This window comes from Ooceraea biroi, chromosome 10, assembly GCF_003672135.1.
Source record: "Ooceraea biroi isolate clonal line C1 chromosome 10, Obir_v5.4, whole genome shotgun sequence".
Classification (NCBI taxonomy): Eukaryota; Metazoa; Arthropoda; class Insecta; order Hymenoptera; family Formicidae; genus Ooceraea; species Ooceraea biroi.
In genome coordinates this window covers 11,741,330-11,760,727 of record NC_039515.1, presented here as the reverse complement: position 1 = coordinate 11,760,727, position 19,398 = coordinate 11,741,330, and the positions used below count along the sequence as shown (strand labels likewise).

Here is a 19,398-nt window from a genome sequence, read left to right as displayed (position 1 = left end):
GAAGCTTAAGTAACTGTAACGTTACCAAAACGAAATGACAATACTCTTACAATGTACTTTGTTACTTCCTTCAACATGTACTCTTACTTACATTATCAATAAATAATTGTTTAATATATATATATATAAGCCAAATACCACTCACTCACTGACTCATCAACGTGCAGCCCGAACCACTGCACCTATCGACTTGAAATTTTAAGGGTATATTCCTACTATCACGTAGGTGCTCACTAAGGGTGGGTTCTCCAAAATTCCACCCCTAACGGGTGAGAAGGGGTAAAATGTGTTTTTATTTAATTCTACACATAATATCGCGGGCGAAGCCCGCGGACGGGGGATGCTAGTATGTAATATCGGAAATAAAAATATTTTTACGTTATCAAAAAACAACTTGATTTTAAAATAATTACGAATTAAATTGTAAAAGAATTTATTAATGTAAACTACTCTGGATGTGCAATCATTCAATATTTAAATAAAAAAATAGCAAATATATTATGCTTCTCCAATCTCAAACATTCCATCAAGCAACACTGCAAATATTATAATATATCTTCTCGTTTTCGGACGTCATAATAATCTTTTAATACAACATTTAGATAGGAAAATAGCAAATACATTATGCTTCTATCTAATCTCAAACATTCCATCAAGTAAAACTGTAAATATCTTAATATATCTTCTAGTTTTCGGGCCTCATAATAATTTTTTAATACATTTAAATAAACAAAATGACAAATTTATTATGCTTCTGTCCGATCTCAAAACTTCTATCAAGCAAACACCATAATATATCTTCTAGTTTTCCGGCCTTATAATTCAGATGGAAAATTACTTCTTCAGGCTAACATGCGCAATTTGAATGAAATGGCAAAACTGCATCAAGTCGCGATGTGTTGCAAAAAGGAAGAAGAGAGAAAGTATGAAAACTTGAGATTATTTTTGTGTCGGAAAACTTTTATCCTTCCGTACTTCTACGTAACATGTCGAGAACGACAAATCCAAGGCGCACTAATCCTCGAGGGAATGGAAAAGTCGGCGCGCAAGTCAACTCGTAACATGGAATTCAATTTGAGTGGAACGACAAAACTGATATCTCTCTCTCTCTCTCAACGTCTCTTCGAATGGTTGACTTTCAGTAGTTGTATCAAGTTGGCGCCGAATAGGAGATATCTTCAGACAGAAAGAGAGAGAGAGAGGGGCGGATATTTTTCTTACTGTTAGAACTGCCTCTACCAACCTCCTCGAAAGGAGGTTTCGTCAATCTTTTATTAGAATAATCCCAAATTTCTTATTGGAAATTTTTCGGACATTCATGTAGAAGATATAAATTATTTTTCAATATGTGTATCGTAGGAAAAATTTATTTAATATTTACTGCAAAAATCCGGAAAATTAATATGCGACTCTTACCGTAAAGTTTGTATTTAATTATGTTTGTAGTTAATAATAACATAGCACAAATAGAAATAATATGCATGTGTGACTCATTGTCCATAACAAAATACCGAGTATATTATCACCATTAAATAAATTGAGCAATAATGTTCATTACTATGATTGAAAAAATCAAAAAACAAAAAAGTTGATATGCTTGCGAATCGCAACTACACTTTGCAAGATATAATAATAGTCAAAATTTGCGAAAAATAAAAAATAAAGGATTTATAAATGTATGCAACACGTGAAACTTTTTATAAACAGATCTTCATAAAATTTCACTATTATGATATAAAATTTTCTCACACAAATATAAATTTGTATATATATATATACACAAAATCACACAGCACGTTATAATTTCTTCACATTGTTCACACGTAATATAACCATCATATAATCGAACTAACAAATTATTGATTATTTATGAATATAAATAAAACTTCAATCGTGGCACTCGATTGTTACTCGTCGGAGCGCAATACAGAACTAAAGATGTGAGTACAGCCGCAACCAAATTAGAAAGCTGACAAAATTTCTAATTTTTTTTGCGTTGAAGGCAGAATTGTGAAGGACTCGAGTCTTTATGGTCAAAAGGTATTGGGTGACATAGTAGGGTGTCCAATTTTTTTGATCATTGGAAAGTCGGTTGGCCGACTTTACTGGTCGGCAATAGATTTGCAATAAACGAATTTAATTTTCTTTTTACTTCAATGACTGTAGCATGTTAATTTGGACACGTATGCGAAAATCTTTTTCAAAATTATTAAACGCATTACATGTAATTCAAGCAAATTAAAGTTTTCCGCCACTGTATTTATATATTTATTATAAACTGTATTTATTTAACATATTTACTAACTCATGTATTAAATCCTGCCAACTAATTATATACTTCACACGTTCCGTGTCACGTGGGTCGCATACGGCCCACGCTAAACTTTCCGTTCAAGCCATAAGGAATTTTCGCTGGGAAACGGAAATTCTTGAAAAACTTTGTTGTAAAATCATGTATTGACATCTGAATAACATGTATAGCGCATTTATCATGCCGTGGATCGTTTACACCCCACGCGGCGTGACGATCATTTCTTCCGATTTTCTTTCTTTTTCAAACTGCACATATTCGCCAGTCATTTCGTTGTGCGTCGTTGTGGCAACAATTAATACTTGATTATAGTTGTTGTTTACTCAGTTCAGTTTATATGGTGTGGCTATAAAGTTAACTAAATCAGAGCATATAAGGTATGTATATACTCATTTGAGTGTTATAGATTTGCATATTTTTCCCTCCAATTTCGGTTTTCAGAAAAAATTATATAATTTGTCCTCCTTATAAACAGACATGGCATTGCAAAATGAAAATTTCTCAAGCGATGACTCTAATGTGTCACTCTCACAAGTAGTGAAACGCCGTATTTGTTGAATTAATTCGGTAAAATCAAATTTATTGCTTTGATCTGTAACGCATCTTAAACTCTACACCTTTTTCTTGATAGTCATGAGTTTTGTTGTATTATATATATTGTAAGGCATACGTCAGAAGCAAATCTATTAGTCATGATATCGTGGGGCGCATACGCTCCACGCGGCCTGAACGAAAAGTCACCAAAAATCGGTCCGGCACGGAACGTGTTAAATACTCATATGCATGTTGGATAAATCTATGATGGAAAATACAATAGATATTAAGATTAAATCATTATAAGACAAAATATTGTATTCACTAGCCCTTGCGATTTATTCACGTACATTATCACAATAATTACAACAAATGTTCGGAATTTCTTCCTTCTGTAAGAAAGCTTCCATTCGTCGAACTAATGTCGACTGTCGAACTCTTCCGAATATTCCTGCTGTATTGGAAATAGTAGTAAATGCATTTTGAATACATTCCCAAATCGAAAATCTAAGGACAATCGCGACGCGCGATAGAGATTTATTTGTTTTTCATGACCATCGTACGGAATCAGAGAATCCGTACGATGAATTATAAAGAATAATTCTTCTCATAAATTTTTAAATGTTTATAACTTTTAAATAAAGTCTTTTCGGATATAAGTTTATATGAACTTTTTTCACATACTCGACCTCATTAACACGTAGTATAAATTTGGCCCTAACTTTTTAAAACACCCTATATAGTAGAATATTATTAACATAGATAAAATATATATATATAACTATATGTAAATAATTAATAGTATGATAATAGTAGTATGATAATATACTCACCGCCAAAATATTTTGAAGTTTTCTTCAGCATCTTCTAAAATTCTAAAATGTTGTACCAATAAATGAAAAGTTAAAACTTTACGAATTTCGTTTTACTTGCCAAAGTCTGAAGATATCTATTTTTTGTATGATAATTCAAGTATACAAAGTCTCTTACGTAAAATAAGTTATTTCATTAGCTTATTTTGAAATAACTGTTTAAAACATATTGTATAACATATTAATGACAATCATTATTATTCTTTCATATTACAATCTCAAAAATATGTGCTATACTCAGGTATTGCATGCATTTGCATACATTCGATATAATCTGAATATATTACTTTGAACAGAATTGTACTTTTGTCATATAGTTTATCAATTATATGCGAATATATAAAACATAAATATATAAAATATCCTGTTCTATTAGATTATTATTTTATATTATAAGAATAAGAATTGTTGAATATATTATATTTGAAATATACAAACATTCTACAATAATATATTCGAGATTAACTCTCAAGTGCTTTTAATTCATAATTATTATTACAAAATTATAAAAATTATGTAATGACGCGGATATACAATAAAAATACTTAACGAAGCACATTTTAATCTACAGAGACTCTATAAAAAGATTTTTGTTTTTATATACGAAAGGAACCACGTTTTTTCTGCAATTACTTTGGCACTAATATAACATATTTTATTATTGCACTTCGATACAGGAATAATCTTGTGGTTTTATTTACAAGTAGAATATATATATATATATAATTTCTACCTTACGGACATACTTAATATCGTATAAATACAATTAAAGTAAAAATGGATTAATGTAAAAATGGGAAAATTTAAATAAAATACACATTATGCGAAAAACATGTTCCACAATAATAGAAATTATTTATGTTTACTGCATTTCATATTTTCTTCAAATTTTAGTGACGCTGCAAAAATTAATAATAAGATTATAACTTAAATATCTTTTTAATATGTTTCGTATTAATCTCTAGCTATTTAAAATGTAATCCACACTTACGTAAATTAGAAAATTCTCATTAAAATCGTAACAGTTTGGCGAATACATTGGGGTATTAAATTAATTTTGTCTTGTATATCATTTTTTATTACATATGACTGTAATGTTCTAATTAATTGATAATAAATGTAAGCCACAAAATTTATAAAATAATTGTTCATAATTAAGCTAGAGAAAATTATATTTAAAAAAAAGTTAATGCGAACATAAAAAAATTAAAAATTTTTAATTTAAAAACTTATTACACAAAATTTATCAACATATTAAGTAAAAACGAAATAAAATAATTGCGAATTTCGCAATTTTGACTGTATCAATATATCATACAGAATTAAATAACTTGCAATATTTGGAATATTTTTAAATAAACTATATCGTATTTCTCATAACTTTTAGGTTCTGGAAAATTATTATGATAAATCAAAACATCATCATATAAATCATGTAAATTTTCAGTTTGTACGAAACAAAGATTACACAATATTTCAATCAGTATATACATCCGGTGAAATGCATTATAAAAGATTGCAAAAATATTTTTCTTCATTATTTTAATGCGTATGGTTCAAACAAAATTAATTTGATTAAAAAACATGAAGATTTATTTGTAATATTTCGTTGTATACCTATGTCATATGTAATATAAGAATGAAGACTTTTAAACAGAACATTAAACAATTAATATTCACGCATAATTTACAAATACAGCGTTTGATAATGTACAATAAAACATAGAGTATCAAGTCGGTGAATTAGCAATTATTTACTGCATAGAAAGCAATATCAGAAAGAAAAATAATGATACAATTATGGTTTTTACATTTATTTCACGTAGTACAAGTAACTTGGTGTCTCTTTATTGTTGCTATGCAGAAATATAAACAGAAAAAAACATTTTAGTGATTACGAAAATATTTAAAAACATCTTTGCATAAAAACCATTTTCTTCAAAATAAAACAAGTGCTTTCTAGCATCCGACTACTCTTTTCCAGCGTTTCTTCTATTAAAATTATATAACATAATTTTAATTTTCGATTCATCTTTTCTAACTTCCAGACTATTAAGATCAAAGATTAATATAATTTTAAGTATTAGAAAATATACTACAAATTAGAAAACAAAATCTCCGTTTGCAGTATAAATGAATAGACTGGAAATTTCTCTTCAGATCAAGCACCATAAACTTGCGGGTTGGAAAATTATGTCAGTAATTAGAGCGGACAAAGATAATAATGTCTATTTACTTCCTTTCTCCGTTCCTCTACTGTATCTGTTGATAAGTGTGCACAAATTGTATGTATGAATTATTGTAATAATGTTATCATTAGAGATTGATAGGTACATATAAAACAACACACAATAAAAACAATAACATAATATTAACATGACGCTCACATTAATAATGATAATAATAATAATAATAATATAATAATAATTATATAATAATAATAATAATAATCTTAAGAATCTTAATAGTCGTAATAAACATCAGTGGTATATTTAATAACTAATTACAATCAACTTGTAGCAAATCGTGGACGGCACGGTAAACGCAACATGACCACCACCACCGTCCACTCGAAATTTCCCATTTAATCATTCCACTTGAGAAATTATTTATTTCATTATTATTCATATTGTGTTATATTATCATCGTTACATAATTAACTGTTACAATAGCGTGGTAGAACTATACAGCTGTCCGAAACTCAGTCTCTCGTAAGAGAGAGAAAGAATTCAAATTTTCACTTTATACTCCTCCCATCTGTGCGCGCGCGCGTCATCACACTTTTCGCATTCAGTTATGTTTATCCATTTTCCGTCGTCCGTGACTTTATTTCGTACATCTAAGAATTTTTGACTCGCGAAAAACTACTTTCGTTTTTACCTCTTTTATCTCTTTCCGATCTTCTTTTCTTTCTTTTTTCCCTCGCTCTACCTTTCGCTCTTTGTTTCTCTTTCTCTCTCCCTCTCTTATTGATTTTTCCAATGCAAAGCGCGTGTCTACTTTTCACTTCGCATCACATTCATACTTACAGTACAACTGTGTAACACGTTCATACATCATACATAAAACAAATACCCTTGTGGTGAACGTGCATGCATATATGGGCGTAAATGTATCTTTACATACACGTCAGATACAAAACGCACACATATAAACACTCGCCCGCACGACACATACATAAACACACACATATAGGCACACACGGAGTGTGCTATATATAATATTTTGTAGCCATTCGCACACAAACTCCATAATCCCTTGTAATTTAGATAATGTTGCACCTTAGAACAGAGATCCACTGGGATTTTTCTTATTAAACATCTGATTAAGTTATCTATTTTTACTCGCTGATGTTTTCTATTTAAAACTGTGTTCTGGCCTTCGTTTAGGACTTCGCTTACACGAGATCGCTTCCTTCTTACAATTTTCTTTCTTCTCGTTACGAAAGACGAGAAGCTAAACTATAGCAACTATTCAGTATAATATAACCAATAATATTATCAATAATATAACCATAAAATTATTCAAACGTGGACATTTTGAGAAAAATTTTTAGAATCAAAGCATTAAAATGAAATTTTAAATCAAAGCGTATTTTCAAAGCATTAAAAATTAGGAATCTTTATTTTACTGACATTTTATGGCAATAAAAGTAATGCGAAAAGATGCAAATAAACAATGGCAAAGTTATTTAGCTCGCTAAATACCATAATTCTCTTATTTGTCTCACGCCAAGAATTTTACCCAGAAGCATAACAATGCTGAAACGATCTTTATCCTGCACAACAATATAGTTTTCACGAAGATCCCAAACTCAGCCTAAAACGGTACAATCGACCATTCACTAGTCTGACTACCAAGTATATTTTTAACACAAATCATTTTTTTCAGTACAGTGTAAGAACTACAGATACTAATTTGCGATCCTTGATAAGTGATTAGTATGACATTGTGGACGTAACTATCTAATTTCTCGAATACGCTTGCATTCTATGTAGATTTCGAAATTTACAACATTCCTGATTTTGTCATGGCAGGCAAATAACTGAATGGCGTAACAGGAAAGTATGACGCATAAATTATTTTATCCTTTTGCCGTAGTCGAGAATCATTATATATAACGTACATTCTGATTAATGTGGACTGTACTGCAAGTTTAATTAACCAAGAATGGCATTTCTTATTATTTAAATATCGAGAAAATATTACTTGTTAAAAATAAATATTTGCCGCACAGAACAATATGTTAATAAAATTCTCTGTCAATAAAATTAATAAAATGATCATGAGATCATCTGCTATATTTTAAGACAATGTCACAAATATTTCTTGTCATAATGATATAAAAAAATAAATATAATTGCAAACACCTCATAAATCATAAAAACTTTTTGCTATATCAACTTTTTAATATCAGCTACATATAAATAGCTGATATTGAAAAATATAAATATTCGACAAAATTAGTAAATGTTTACTAAATGATGTGATCAGAAAGCTTAATTTAAAAAGCAATTCACATGCATTTACGCGAGATCAATAGTCCACTTACCCCTAAAAGCGATCCATCCATTTTATAATCTGTGATTCTCGACGGATCATCCAGTTCTAACTGCAAAATTAACAGTGTATGATTGGATCAGTCCTATATAACGAATTCCAACCTTTGATGTATGCGCCAGACTCGATAAATATAAGACGAAAACTTACGACGCGACTGAAATGGGGGAAGAGGAGAGCTTTGAGGCGGTGGGAGAAATAGGGGTACACTAAGTGACATTAATTACTTTTTTTACTTTATGTATATATATATATATATATATAAACTGGAGAGAAAACACTACCGAATTACGAATTGGACAGATTGCTTGGTGCCATTTGATGACGTATACTATTCATAGAATACCGCCACTTGACACCGACACACTCGAAAAGAGTTTTCAGGCCGCTTGAAATAGTAACCCCAAACGCACCCTTTTTATACAATAGCGAAGTTCTCGCTTGTTGAATAATGATAATAATTAATAATAATAATAATAATATACTACGCGCGAGCTTTATCGTTCCTTAATGGAGGCAGTCTTTCAAGAGCTGCTCGGCAGAGTTCATAAGAAGTTTCTGTCATTAAACCGTGGACATGGATATTGATCGACGGTTTTCGTGGGATTGCCTCGGCTCTCCGGAGGCGTCTCGATGGATTTTCTCTGAGGCGTCCGTTGCTTCAGGCGGCCAAACCGTGAGACGTCTGGTGTAAAAGCGCAGGATATTGTTGAGCCACGTGCGCCAGCTGATGATGGTGACTGCCGGCGTGTGCGTGCGTGTGTGCGTGTGGGTGAACCACAGCGGTGGCAGGCGTCACAGTACCTGACGACGACACGTGAATCGGCGGCAGCGGCGTCTGGGGTTGCGGCGTGTGGAGGCTATGACTGTGACCTGCCACTAGGCTGTTATGGCTGCCTCCGTGGCTACCACCACTGTTGGACGAGGTGTGGCTATGAGGATGGTGCCCGAAGACGACCCCAGAGAAAGCCACGGGTCACTGATGATGTTTCGTGGAACCATTCGCGTGATGCGCCTGCGCGACCACGTGGTGACTCGAAGGTGGTGCGTGCGCGGTGCTCGGATGGTGATGACTACCGGTCGCGTGGTGATTTGCATTATTTGCACTACTGCTATTGTTATTGTTATTTTGCTGCTGGGTCTGCCGTTGACTGTTCTTCTTGTTCTTCATTCGTCGGTTTTGAAACCAGATTTTGACTTGGCGCTCGGTCAGATTCAGGTTGCGCGCGAGCTCCCATCGTTTCTGTTTCGATACGTAGGCGTTAAATAGGAACTCCTTCTCCAGCTCGAGAGTTTGGAACTTCGAATAAGGCTTGCGTTTCTTTCGCACAGTCACCTGGCCGGTCCACTCCAGAGGATTAGAACTGCCGCATCCGACGCCCATCCCAGCTACGCCAACCCCGACGCCTACACCCGCAAGTGAACCTGCGGGAAACAAGGAAGATGGGGAGGAACCCCACATCACTTAACACAATTAGTTTGCCGATGATAAAACAACCTAGCTGTTAGCTAGTAATATTCAGCATGGAAGCTCCAAAGGCGATGATAGCAATTTGCAAGACCAATTTTTAATATTATTGGTTTTATTTGGTTATATGATATCATATTCTACATTAGTCCGTAAGAGTAATCTCCGACATAAACTAACGATCAAGATGGGATTATTAATGCTTGTAAACTAGACCTAGTTCTTTTTGTTCACTGGCACATTCGAGCGAATTTTGAATAAAAGAAGCAGTTAAAACTGCTTTATTCTCTTGCGATTACTACCAATTATATATAATATTATACAGAGCAACTGGCAGAAATGAGTTCAAATACATCGGTTCGTTAGTTGGTACATCAGCGCGTAACCGATACCATTATTACTTTTTTTAGTAAATCTAATTATTCGTTACGAATAATTCCATCTTTTATATAGATTAATAAATTAATGAATGCATTTATTTAATATGCAACATGTCATCAAATGTATATGGTATTATTAAAAAATTTATTATAATAGTAAATTATAAATTAAAATACTTATTATTAATTTAAAAAAGAAGAGATAAAACAAACATCTACAATTGGACTGCTCGTGTTATATAATTATAGTAAGAGTACTGCCTGTGAATTAAAAAGTGCAATTACCTTTCATTCAACTCTTCTCTAAGTAAAGTTCAGTAAAGTAATCAATTTCTCGCGTAGGGCGCATCAACAACTAAATCCATGCCTGGAAACTACACCGAATGCCAGAGTACACTTCAGTGCACAACATATTACTTCTTTATATAATAAATACGTGTTCACATAAATATATATTATGCGTTCGTATGTGTAAAGTGTATATTTAAGATGTACATGTACACATACGCGTCTATGCACACACACGAACGAGGGTTGTCGCAGCCGTTGCTGGCACAGTGGTATGATATAATTGGACCGGTTCTACTAACCGCACGAAAAACATGAAGCCGGGGCCTCGAGTGCGTGAAACCGTTGTTAGGTTCGTTCTCTAGCATCTCGGCCGCTTGGTGGTTTTTAACAGTATACTATGCTCTGTTGCAGATACAGAATGTGGAGCGACACGAATGCATTTGTTAAAGCGGAATGTACGACGCTGTGGCGTAACGTACCTATATACACGCAAGTGTAGTAAAGCCGCGTCAGTGGAATGAAGCGATTACGAAAGCTCGCGACTCATCCGTCTATCTTTAACTCAGCCATGGATAAACGCTTTCTTAGCATACGCGACTACGATAGAATTAATTCTGTTCGATACGTATATATGTATGATATTATACGAACGCAATATATATTTTTAATGCTCCTCAAATCTATTCACCGATAACTTACAGATAATATTTTGTGTATCGCATAAAAGCGTTAAAACTTGCACTTCTACTTTGGCAATTCGACACGTTACTCATACGTTTTATCAACTCGTAAAAGATAACCGATATTTTCAAATGCACAATGCAAAATTTTTTATATAAAATCAATTCTGTATTAACGCATATTAAAGGATTCGTACTATTTAAAAAAACAACGCGCGAAGATTCTAGAAGACGCAAAACCTTAAAATAAATAGTCGAAGAACCCTATTATGAATATAATAAAAAAAAAAACAATATATATGCGAAGATTAAAAGATGTATGGAGATCACTCAAAAATTGCAGTAACTCCCCAACTGATATCCAAGGTCCTGATAGAAATAGTCGAAGGGTTCGCAGCTGGGGTTGTAGCGAGTAATAGGAGTGAAATATCGATTGGAAAAGAACTCGGTGCCTTCCATGTCTACCGTATTTCCGTTATTACTTTATACATGAGTTAATATATGTAAATTTAAAAAAAAAGAATAGAAAATTGTTTAATTATATAAAATATTCCGAGAATCAATAAAAAGATGAATGGCCAATAAATTTCAGATTAAACCCAACTCAACTTCGTTTAATAGCATAATTTTGCTGGAAAAAATTCAGGAATTAGAAATCTCTCAAATGAAAAACGAGTGGAGATTTCCTCAAACAATTTATTCAAATTTCACTATTTGTATAAGTAGACGGAATGTCTTATTTCAAAGAGCTGGCGGCTTAATAAAGCCATACTTTAGATGCTAAGTGTATTCAGGATCGTGATATAAGTACGCATAATGATGACCGGTAGACCTCAAAGGCCTAATTAAGCGCGGACACCAATTCGCGGTATTAAATGCGGACCAATGAATGCCTGGCAACCTGCGTTCTCGTGATACGGAGATAATATCTCACGCAGAGGTCCACCCGTGAGGGGACACCTGGCCGACATTGTAACTCCTCGGAGATTACCCGGACTAATATGGGATCGCCGAGCGCGATACGGTGCGAGCGGCGCACTCTCTGGTGCCGAGCGAACGGGCGAAGATAATGGAGCCGCCATCTATTGGACTACCCTCAAACTATACACGGCGCTCGCATTTCACTACTTTATACGCAGAACACGCTTGCGCACGCGATCTGTCCTCGTGCGCGTATGATTAACTCACGTCTAATCACGCAAGTGCTATCTCGGTTATCAAAGCGCCGTCAATGGCGGTCGCACGAGCAACGAAGTAACGATAAATCGCGACGACGGGCGTCGTGTCGCACGCGGCAGCGATGCAGTGACTTTTTAGAAGGACGAGGCAACGATCGACGAGATACTGTTTTCATGTGTCGGATACGAAATTCAAATTTTCCGCATGCATCAAGCGTCTGCGTTGACATTGCAACACAATTTATATCTCGCATAACGATTATAATATACGAAACTTAAATAACTAAAAACTTTTTTCAATCTTATATGATTTTATATTGTACACATCTTGCAAAATATATAATATCTCTGATAAGTACTTTCTAATATCTGCCATATTTGCCTAATTGTGTGGACCTTCTTTGCAAAGAACACGTGTCAAACATAGTATCGTCCAGGGTACTAATCTTTTTTGAAGAAACGCTAGGGCTGATACGTATAAAGGTGTTATTCAAAAATTAAAGTAATAGGGGGATAGTCGCGACAATACAAGCGTGCAAACAGCCGTTAGTCGGGAAGACTGAGCGTCTGCACGGGTCATGGAACGGATCAGCTGATCGGAGGCGCGCGCCAGAGTTTACGAGTTACGGCCGCCAATAAACCCACCACCGTTCGTTGTTGCTCATGCGACGTTTCACGGGCTGCAGGGTCCCGAGAAAAGGATAGAGAAGGGAGGAAACACAAAAGAGAACGACGTGAATGAACGATGACTACAGTTCTTAATTGTACAATTTTATCAGGATTACTCAGTATACTCCAAATATCTATAATAAAAGTCGTGTACGATTAGCACAAATTAGCAACAACTATTTCGTATCATTGTACTATTATGAAATGTTTCATCTTTCAAAATGTCTTCGTTCAATCGATCGTCGATAAACTAACAAATTATTTATAAATTTTACATCATAAATTTATTAATTTCAAATGATCTCTTCTTCCTAAACCTAACTTGAAAATATGGCGTTCGAGAAAAATTATATAGATTTTTATAAAATTATAGAGATAGATTTATGATATTTGTGGAAGCAGAAAAAACTGAGATTTACCTACCCATTACACACAGAGTGCACACACAGTGATGTGTAGATAACAGTTTTACATTACGAGTAACAAAACAATCCACACAACAAAGTCATATTTTCTTTATCGTCTATAAATCGTTCAAAGAAAAGATATCAGCGAGAGTGTAATACTAAGTAACAAAAGTGTATCTTATATTTCAGTTTATGCTATACAAACTTGAAGGAAATATAGATTCGAGACCAGTTGTAAGAAAAGGATAAAAACGACGGACTAACTAGTCGGAGTAGATGCTTACCTGGAGGTGGGTAGGGACTCGAAGTAACGGGTTCGGGCGCTGCATAGTTTCTCAGACCGCCGTATCCGTCGTGAGGGAAGGCACCTTCCGCGGCAACCATAGCAGCAGCGACCCTACCCCGATCATCTGCCGCCGATGGCGCCAAGTACGGTACCCCTGCTTGAGAGTGAGGATGGTGATGTCCAGCCGTGTCGACTGGGTGATGATGCCTCGCCGTCGTATATGGCGCGTAATTGCACCAACTCTGGGAAAAGCTCTGATGACAGGATGACACGGCTGGATCAGTGGCGCCGGTAGCACCGGAGGTAGACCCACCGGTGGACGACGTTGTCGTCGCCGCACCGGCCGAGTTGTAGGATTTGTAATCCGAGGTAGAACCGGCGGTGCCAGCCGCTCCAGCAGTGGCAGCCGCGGGCGACCAAAAGCTAAGAGTAGCTCCAGTCTTCCGGTTGTCCCTAGAGGAACCGGAGGTCGAAGTAGGATCAGCCGCCAGGTTGTAATACGTGGGGGGATTATTACCCCCGTAAGCCTGATGATGGTTCAATGATTCGCCCGCCGCGGATGAATAGTGGGAATCTTGGGGGTGATGTGGACTGTAACTCCAGCCGCCTTGAGAGCCCGCGGAGGACGAGTGAGAGTGCCGTATCACGCCCGCCGCGCCCGCACCGCCTGGCGCGCCCGAGGATTCTACGCAGGTAACTTCCCCGTAAGTAGAACCACCACCCCCCGGTGTCGCCGTTAATCTCTTGGCAGGTATATGGAGTGGTCCAGCCGCACTGTTGCTCGCTACCGAAGAAGCACTTGGCGAGGTTGAACTGGCACTCGCTGTAGGTGCCGATGGCGCTGTCGTTGCCGATGACGCCGGTGCACCAGGTGAAGTTGGTGTGGTAGCTTGTTGATGAGAACCCGGTGTCGAAGTGGTTTGCTGTTGAATCGATACAAGGGTCGAAGCTGTCGGTGGAACTGGCGGCGGGCTGTCCTCGTAGAGGGAACCGTTCATCATGGCCCACCAGGTCACCCCGGTGGAATTCCCCGCTCCGGTTGCTGTCCCCATCGGCGTGACGGAGCCAGGGTGGCCCACGCCGGAGCCACATAGCGGCGCGGCGTGAACATTATCGTACAGCGTCGCCGTCGAGCAAGCCACGTGATCGGCGATGGTGCAGATGATGACGGTTTATTGCCGGTGTTACAACAATATTTGTGTCGATATCGGCGCCAATCAGTGTAGGTGACGGTTCCGTGACCGTTGTCCAAGTTCAATGATGATCGCGACCGATCCAAGCGATGTGGAGCACAATTCGATCAAAGTTTATCCGAGACACAAAGGTTGTCGCGTAATCATCGTAATGAGACCAACGACGCAGATATGAATGAAGTATAGAATTGTAATTTTCGAAATTCCGGTCGAGCGAAACAAAGATCGGAGGCAGTTTCGACAACAGCGTTCGCGTGTAAACGTGCGCGTAAGGAACGCCAAGAATTTTCACCGAGGAGCGCGAAATGGACCGCTCATCGTGATCGGGCCAGTTGTGTTGGTCCGTGAATTCAGAGGGTAAATAAAGAAAGCGCGTGTAGAGGATACGAGATACGAGGAGTAGGAGGAGGCGGGGCGGGGGGGGAGGAGGGGGGGGGGGATAAGGAAAATCGTGCGGGTACGCGCGTCGTCCGACGAGGGGTTGGTGGCGGGAGAGAGGGTGCGCAGCGCCGCGGCAGACAGGTGGAGGGGTGGGTAAACGCGGGACGGAGGAGCGAAGAGACGCGGACACCGCGAAGGATGGACGGGGCCGCGATAAAGCGCGCGACAAACCGACAAAGGTCGACGCGCGGCGACGACGACGGCGATGTTGACGATAAGTAGGATGATCGATGTGACAGCGGTGAGCAAGCCACGTGCGAGCGTCGTTGATCGGTCGGCGGATCGTGCGGATATTGTGCGATTGTCCAATCGGCCGATCCAATGATGCGGGATGAGGATTGAAACAAAAACAAAATAACGCAGCGCGATTTAGAGAGAGCGCGTTGTTCGAGTCGCTGGAAATCGGAGCGGCGAGTACGTTCGGTCGCCGTGCGTTAGCGCTACGAGAACGTTACAACTAGCGTGCGTTTGAAACGTGCACCGGAGAAGACACTTGGCAATCGTCGATCCCTTGGTGACTCGACTCACTGCGCGGCTGACTGCGCTATCATCGTCCCGCGGCCGACTGTACGCGAGCCGCACGTCGTCCCGTCTCCGTCACCTGCGGTTACTGTCATCCCCATCCTAACGGGATTTTCAACGCACTTCATTAAATGTTTTGTCCGCGCACGACTGGCATACGTCGCAGCCTATCCGACCACGAGAACCACTAACGTCGCAAGCTCGAGCATTAGTCGGAGCCGTCTAAGGAGAAAGAGCGCGTCCCTGATCGGACCGGAGCCTCTTTATCTCTTCGGCGGTCCCCAGATCGGTCAGGTAGAGCCACCCCTCGATATTAAGTGTAACGCAGCGAAGGATTTTCAGCAGGTAGCAACGCCTCCGGTCCCGAGGATCGTGCGTCGACACACACGCACGACGCTCACACACATAGAATAACCCCCTTTCTTCTCGCTGGCCTCGCTGAGCCGAACTGAGCGTCAACTGAGAGCTCTGCCCGCGGCTCGGAGTCGAACGGGCCGAAAGCGACGCAAGCGCGATCTCTCGGATCGTTTGGTAAGCGAAGCCCGGACGGACTCGTTGTCTCCCACTCTCCTCTCACGCGACCGCTTCTCTCTCGCGCGCGCGTTCCTCCACGTTCCCCTCCCTTCATGCACGCTCTAATCTGCTTTCCTTCCTTCTCCGCCGTCGCGAGCCAGCGGGCACAAACGTACCAACTATCTACGGAGATGTTACCTCCTAACTCTTGAAGAATGTTGCGAATCGCCAAATTCGCTGCTTTCTTTCGACAACACGGTCGATTCGCGACCGTAAAGGACAAGAAAAAAAAGAGAATAAAAATTATGATCGAGAGAACGGTGTACTAATATAATATTAATTATTAAGTGTAGAAAAGGCCGTCGTACTTTTTTCTTTGGCAAAACTCAAAGACTTTATTATTGGAAACAATTCAAAACCTGAAAGTAAACTTAATTATTTTGAAGATAATCTGCATTGTTGTTAATGACTTTATCCCATTGATTGGACACGTACAAATTTTAATGGAAACTTGATAATTTCGAAGTTGCAAAACCATTAAAGTATTATATTTTCGAACATCATTAATTGTATTAAAGCACGTTTAACATCAGTCAAGTAATATTAAAATTTAAAACAAGCAGTTATGAAAGAAATGAAATGTGCTGAACATGTCACGTTTGAACTTTCCAGCCTAAGCTGAAGATGATTATCTTAGTTATTTCAGCAACATGTAGTCGAGCGTTGTTACGAAACATGATTATGAGTTCTCCGGCCAGTAAGCGACCTTTTTCTAATTTTTCTTTCGTCGAATTTACCACTCAAGTCGTTGACATTGGTAACAATTTGTAATAATATTTTATTTTACTTTAATAGTAAGGTTCATAATGAAGAACTTCTCTCTGTCTCTTTCGCATCTCGTCACATGTCAAACTTATTTTCATACATATTATATTTGACAATCGATTTTTCATTGCAGGTTTACTAGAATCCATCCAAATACTCTCCGCTACTTGATAATCAATAAAAATCATGTGTTCAGCCATCGAGATTTATCAAAACTCCATGTTTATTTCTATTTATTCATTTCAGATGTCCAAGCTCTTGATAAATAAATCAAGCTGCGATATTTATATACTTAATTGAAAAATTCTTTTTTCTTTATATTTAACTATGCATATCTTTTTTTAATTTTATCCATCAAGTTATTATAAATTGTTTTTTATATATTAGCTCTATAAAACTTATACTAATTGCCTTATTAGAAATATATTTAAATTTTTTCACGTCATCTTTACAATAAAGCGTTACACGTGGTTGACAAAATACTCTTATAGATCACGCCTGATAGTAGCCAGCATCATCTTTGATAGTATATACGTGGTACACGCAGCGCGAGCAATACGTCATGGCAGTATTGCAGTCTAAATCTCGGTACTTTTATGGGCAGTAAAGTAAAACGGTCTGACAACAACCCCGGTAGCACACACGCTTTCCATCTGTCTGTCCATCAGTATCGTGTGTCACCAAATCATGCTACTTATGAGATAATCACATCTTAATATGATTTTACTAAATCAGTAATTAATTAGTAATTAATAATAATAAAAAACAAAAATCCTTACTTTTTCATAAATTTTATGTCAAATTAAGAAGAAAAAGTTGAATACCAAAATTTTAAATTGGATCTAAATCCTATTGATTTTTCTTTTTTATTATAGAAATGTATTATCAGAATGATTTTATATATTTAGAAATAGTAATTTAACTTTATTTATAACATATTTTTTAACTTAAATTATTAATTTCTTTTTCTTTCTAAGATATTCAAAATCTAATGGAAAATGAAATCCGATATCAATTTTAGAAATCAAAATATATAGATAGATATAAATAGATCGACACTAAATCTATCAAATTTTAATACTAAACTTCTCTTTTATTTGTTTACTCTTTCTTACGATTTTATTTCTTTCATCAATTTTTTTAATACAAAACAATTTATGACAACTAATTAATATTAATTTAAGACAAACAAGAAATTGACATCAAATAGCTGTCAATTATTTTTTGAGTGTCTCTTCTATAATACTTTACTTACTACAAATACAGTTATAATAACTGTATATTTAATGTACAAATATCGTTTTTTTCCAGAACTTTGAAAGTGTGCCTGCAGAAATATATCTAGTCAATATTAGGATATTCATAACAGCATATGTGATTATATGATTAACGAAATTAGCGACTGCGCGAATGAGAATAGGGTTGATTGGTCTGTCATCGGCGATCCAGACAATGAGATGGTTTTGATCGCGGTCATGTCAGCATACACGTGTTCTACTAAGTAGGAAACACAACTCGCGCTTGAATACGAGTGTAATAAATCGCGCGGGAGGCGCGAGCCACCCGACGTTTGTTGTACAGACGACGCGATCATGAATGGACTTTATAGCAACCCGCCCATTTATAGGTAGTATGCGCGGTTTAGTAGCTATGGGCTTAGTACGACGCGGTTGTATACAATCCTCTGTTTACTGCAAGTACGTACCGAGGAAATAGTCAGTTTATCGTCAGATTTTCATTCCAGTTTTCGTAGCTGATTATTCACTGCGTTAATTAACTTACAGGTAATGATGCAGAAAAATCCTATTGTCTTGTAATATATTATCTTTTAACAATCAGCGTACGTTTCTCGCCATCGAATCGACTGATTGCCAAGTGTCATAATGAGTAATATCGCTAAATTATCTAAACATTTTCGTATTCTCGTGTTTGAAGAAACATTGAAGAAATATAAGAAATATTATTGCGACAAAAACAAAAAGAAGAAATACTTCAATAGTTCTTCTAATATGAGATAATAGATAAGGTGTTGTTATACATATGACAATTGATGTTGTATAGCAATGGTAATATTATCATCTTTGATTTAATTACTAGATATTTTTCCATATATATATATAAATTAATAATAATAAATTAATAATTAATTTCGTCAAATAACTTGATATTCTTGAAGATAAATGTTACCATTCTTCATTTTTATGTAATTGCATAAAAGGAAAAATAAAGATTATACTGATAAAAATTAGAATCAATATTATATGCAAC

The 19,398-nt window shown here is 36.7% G+C and overlaps 1 protein-coding gene across 1 annotated transcript; it reads right to left on the bottom strand.

Moving 5' to 3' along the window:
• Positions 1–6,626: 6,626 nt before the first annotated feature.
• On the bottom strand, positions 6,627–15,086 carry LOC105282177 (homeobox protein abdominal-B). The gene is made up of 3 exons (XM_026973231.1): positions 13,635–15,086; positions 9,258–9,741; positions 6,627–9,191 (listed from the first exon to the last, which is right to left on the bottom strand). Exons 1-3 carry the CDS (start codon positions 14,686–14,688, stop codon positions 8,939–8,941), a joined length of 1,791 nt encoding a protein of 596 aa, XP_026829032.1. The 5' UTR covers positions 14,689–15,086; the 3' UTR covers positions 6,627–8,938.
• Between the last annotated feature and the right edge of the window lie 4,312 nt (positions 15,087–19,398).